This window comes from Oryza glaberrima, chromosome 4 (assembly GCF_000147395.1).
Source record: "Oryza glaberrima chromosome 4, OglaRS2, whole genome shotgun sequence".
NCBI lineage: Eukaryota > Viridiplantae > Streptophyta > Magnoliopsida > Poales > Poaceae > Oryza > Oryza glaberrima.
In genome coordinates this window covers 19,781,198-19,786,062 of record NC_068329.1, presented here as the reverse complement: position 1 = coordinate 19,786,062, position 4,865 = coordinate 19,781,198, and the positions used below count along the sequence as shown (strand labels likewise).

Sequence of the window (4,865 nt, the reverse complement as noted above, 5' to 3'; positions counted from 1 at the left end):
AGGTGGAAGAACATGGGCATGGCCACGGCGAACACCAGGTAATAAGGCCGGTACTCCCGCCTCGTCGCCATCCGCTGGAATGCACCATCCACGGACATGAATTTCCTATGCGTACAACAAAGATTGTGATTGTTGTATTCGACGCTGATTCTCTTGCAGTTTTCATTATTTATTTTAGAGCCCTTACATTAACATACTAGTAAAATGCTCGTGCGTGGGAAGGAGAAGCTCGCGAGCAACGGCGTATGAGGCAGACGGATGGCGCGACATGGACTTGCGACGGTGTGCGGCTTCGGAGGGCCGGAGTGTTATGAATTGAATGGCAAATCCTGAGGATGGTACGAATAGAATGACATATTTTGAAAATTCTCATTTGAGAGGGGGAGAGGGGAATTTCTTGGGGGGGGGGGGGGGGGTATAGTTGGCCATAAGGCCCGAGGCCCGAAGGCCCGGCCCACGGCACGCCTTTTTGGTCCGGCCCAAGCACGGCACGGCCCGACCGTCAGGCCGTGCCTGGGCCTCCCCACCGGCATGTTGGGCCGGCCCGGCACAATGGGCCGGCAGGCCAGGCCCGGTACACAAAGTATAGGAACTAAAAATAGACATATAAATGTCACTGTCTAAATAATAGGGACCTTAAATAGATTTATTGTAGCTATTTATATACCACAGCCCAAAGAAGAGGGAGGTAAAATAGACTTTTTTTAGCTATACATATGTCACAGCCCAATAGGAGAGAGGAAATTTAGACTTATTCTGAGAAAAAGCACGATGGCCCATCGTGCCTTCGGGCCGGCCCGGCACGGCCCGAGGCGTGTTGGGTCGTGCCTGGGCCGTGAGTGCGGCACGTGGGCTGGCACGGCACGGCCCGGTGCGTCGGTCGGGCCGTGCCGGCCCGACAAGCCTCGGCCCAGGCACGGCACGGCCTGGCCCACATGGCCATCTATAAGGGGGGGGGGGGGGGGGGGGAGAGGGCAGAGGGTAAAGAGCTTTGTCAGCAACTTTGTTATGCTGACGATTTTTTTTTTTTGCCACGCTAGACACCCACGTGGGCTATTCAAATCCTAAATCACTTGCAACAGTGTCGTGAGGATTTTTCAACACTTGAGCTATGTAGGATCGGAGCGACCGATGTTGGAGTTCTATACATTTGATTTCGATTGAAACAGACGAGTGAACTAGGACCAAGTACCATGATTCAAAAGTTATACAAGACATGTACTCCACAGAATTAAGTACATCTACACATCGTGAAACATCAGTACGTCCCGGTCGGTTCGTCGGCGCTCGTCTTTGGTTGCTCCCGCGCGAACCGCTTCCAGTACCAGTGTCGCGCCCAGACGGTGGCCATGGACTCGAGCGGGACGCCCTTGGTCTCCGGCAGGAAGACGGCGATGAAGACGGTCATGACGGCGACCCACGCGGCGTAGTAGGCGAAGGTGCCGTACCTGAACCGGCAGAGCATGGCGAGGAACGACTGCGTCTGCACGAAGGTGAGGCCGAGGCCGATGGACACGTTCATCGCCTGCCCCGCCGACCGGATGTCCACCGGGAATATCTCGCCGGGGATCACCCACCCCAGCGGGCCCCACGACCACCCGAACCCCGCCGTGTGCAGGCACGTGAACGCCACCACCGCCACCGCGTACGGCCTCGCCATCGCCTCCGACCCGTTCTTCCCCACCTGCGCCCCCATGATCCACGCCACCCCAACCTTCAAGAGAAAAAAAAAAGTTCAAGCCCGAGTACTACTGATGAAGTGAACGTTTTGGGCAATTGATTACCTGGGCGATGATCATGATGGCGCCGCCGACCATGAAGAGCACCTTGCGGCCGTAGCGGTCGATGACGAGGGTGGAGAGCATGAGGCAGACGAGGTTGACGGCGCCGAGGATGACGTTGCCCATCAGCGCGGCGTTGCTGCCGAACCCGACGGTGCGGAACACCAGCGGGGAGAAGAAGGAGATCACGATGACGCCCGTGAGCTGGAAGAACATGGGCATGGCCACGGCGAACACCAGGTAAGGGCGGTACTCCCGCCTCGCCGCCATCCGCCGGAACGCGCCGTCCTCCCCCTGGCGCGCCACCTCCACGGCGCGCACGATGCCCTTCAGCTCCGCCTCCACGTCGGCGCCAGCCCCGCGCACCCGGAGCAGCGCGGCGCGTGCGCGGGCCGTGTCGCCGCGCATGACGAGGCTGCTGGGCGTGTCGGTGAGGAAGAGCGCGCCCAGGAAGATGACGACGGCGGGCGCCCCCGCGAGGCCGAGGGAGAGGCGCCACCCCCAGGGGACGCGCGACGCGAAGTAGTTGGTGACGGTGGCGATGACGACGCCGACGGCGAGGAAGAACTGGAACCCGGCCGTGAGCGAGCCGCGCCACCGCGTCGGGGCCATCTCGGCGAGGAAGAGAGGAGCCGCCTGCCCATTTCGTTCGTCAAGAACCCACACGACACGATCAAACCCGTCGTGCTGCAACGCCCGGTGCACTCGTGTGATACTCGCGGCGCGGGACGTGGTTGGTACTAGTGATGCGTGACGCCACCGAGGCCAAGGCGCGGCATCTCGGCGGGTACAGGTCAGCGCACCAGGCCACCACCACCATCGGTGGATTAGTTGCACCAAATGTCGGAATAGGCCATGTGGTAATCGACCTAAGTACTACAGTATACTACTAGCTGTCTGTAATTAACTGCAACGTTCTTCATAGCTTAATCGTACTTAGAGTTTCATGAGTGGACTGACAGATAATTAAGAATACTAGTATACTACTACTTGGAGATCGCATTGGTTTGAGTCATTTGACGAATGGATTGGCTCTCGTTTTTTCTCTGTATGTGCGGATTCACCTGCCCTTATATTTAAGCCAAAAATAATAAAAAAAAAACACTTGGGATCATGGCAGTGGCTGCTTCGAAGCATATCCTGATATAATATAAAGATACTAACATAGCTGTCTGAAAGCAAATAGCAGATAAGTTCACCAATGAGCAATGATGATGGCTCCGTCTCTGTGTCTATCAGCCAAAGACTTTGGACAATCCGCTGACGCAGGATTAAGGGTGTCGCTCAATACTAATCGACGGTCAGACGCATTTACAGCATGGTGGAAGATGATGGAAGAGGTGTGACTGTGACACTGACCTGGTTGGTGAAGCCGACGCCGAAGCCGAGCAGCATGCGGCCGACGATGAGCATGGTGATGTTCACGGCGAAGCCGGTGACGGCGCCGCCGGCGAAGAAGAGCGCGCCGCCCATGACCATGACGGCCTGCCGCCCCATCGCCCTGGTGACGCGGCTGGCCACGAGCGACGCCACCAGCCCGGCGACGTACAGCGACGACGTGAACGCCGTCAGCGCCTGGCTGTCGTAGACGCAGTACTCGTTCCCGGGCCTCGCCTCCGCCATCCTCCTCACCACGCCGGGGAAGAACCGCCGCAGGAACGGCTCCATCGTCGAGACGCCGCCTTGATGGACGCAGAAGCAGGTCAGGTCAGTTAATTCCTTTGATAAGATCAGACTAATCGAGAGGCGCATGCGCGCGTGCACCTGAGATGCCGACGTCGTAGCCGAAGATGAGGCCGCCGGAGGCCGCCACGAGGCAGGTGATGACCACCGAGAACGTCAGCCGTCCGCCGTGGTCCACGGCGGAGCCATCACCGTCGTTCGCCACGATGACACCTCCGGCCATCTTGAATGTTCAGTCTCAGCCTTCTCCTCTCTCTCTCTCTTTCTCCCTCTGGCCTCTGTCTAAGAGGGAGCTAAACTGCGGTCAGATGAGCTTTCTTACGTTTCAGAGGTGTACATGAAAGATATATATAGAGTGTCAACTCGCTCTTAACCCCACTAGCTTGAATTTGAGGATCAGACAGATAGCTATTTGTAACAAGGTTCAAGGTATCACAAATTTCCATTGTTTGATTATTTAAGCTACCGATACCAAGTGCTCCTTTCGTGTGCAACCATTCCAACCATCTGACAAATGCTTTAAATAAGACACAACAAAAGCAAGTATATTCTATCTTGTCTTCCTGTGTTCAAGCCAACTTTCGAAAAATCATCAAGCCATTTTGGATTAAGGGATTATTTGAATTGATGCCTAACAAATTCTTACATTTTTTTACCATTTAATGGCACTGTTTGTTTTACTACAAAATTTGGTAATAGCAAGCTCACCACAGTGCCAAAACAAAATATAAGGATTTCTAGGATTCAAATTTTATAATATTCTTATGATTCTAATTATTTCAATGATTTTATAGCCAATGATGCTTGAAAAGGGAATCCATGCAATTCAAAATTTAAAAAATTGACAACTGATGTGATTCAAAAGACTTTTAACCTAAACTGAATCGTTATATTTTTAACAGAGGAAGTACTTCCTACGGGTTACTGCTGCACTAGTAAGCGGGGGCCTTTACCCAAGGTTTGGTATTTTTTTTAGAAAGGAAAATGGTATGAGCTCTTTTCAATTAAGAAGTGTACGAAGAGAATCACACATGAAGGTTTCAAGTTGCATATTGAAATAAAAATTTGAGCAACAACTAATACATAACTAACCATTCCTAGTTAATTCCCATTTATATACGCCACTTACACCTTTAGACCTTATCTCTTGTTGAAAACTTCTTCGATTACGATTTGGTACTTTTTATTGATATATCAAACTAAACAATAGCATAAGCAACTCTCCCAAGATTGTGTCTTCAATTCGCTTTAATGGAAATGGAACACTGCAACTTTACTAAAATTCTAGAGCAGCGGACAAAATTCTAATAGTTGAGGCTCACATCGGCCGTTGAACAAAATTTTGGTCATTACAAGGGTAACAATGGTTGGCAACCCGAGTAACATGCCCGAATGACGAAT

The 4,865-nt window shown here is 52.8% G+C and overlaps 1 protein-coding gene across 1 annotated transcript; it reads right to left on the bottom strand.

Annotated features, from left to right (window-relative positions):
- Positions 1-1,087: 1,087 nt before the first annotated feature.
- Positions 1,088-3,845, bottom strand: LOC127771072 (sugar transport protein MST1). The gene is made up of 4 exons (XM_052296889.1): positions 3,546-3,845; positions 3,141-3,463; positions 1,785-2,417; positions 1,088-1,714 (listed from the first exon to the last, which is right to left on the bottom strand). Exons 1-4 carry the CDS (start codon positions 3,685-3,687, stop codon positions 1,259-1,261), a joined length of 1,554 nt encoding a protein of 517 aa, XP_052152849.1. The 5' UTR covers positions 3,688-3,845; the 3' UTR covers positions 1,088-1,258.
- Positions 3,846-4,865: the final 1,020 nt, after the last annotated feature.

Bases quoted from the DNA above. Each gene is read 5' to 3' on its own strand.
- LOC127771072 (XM_052296889.1), bottom strand. From the start codon at position 3,687: ATGGCCGGAGGTGTCATCGTGGCGAACGACGGTGATGGCTCCGCCGTG. The intron at 3,464-3,545 runs GTGCACGCGCGC...GCGTCCATCAAG, and splicing joins CTACGACGTCGGCATCTCAG to GCGGCGTCTCGACGATGGAG. The intron at 2,418-3,140 runs GTCAGTGTCACA...CGAAATGGGCAG, and splicing joins GCGTCGGCTTCACCAACCAG to GCGGCTCCTCTCTTCCTCGC.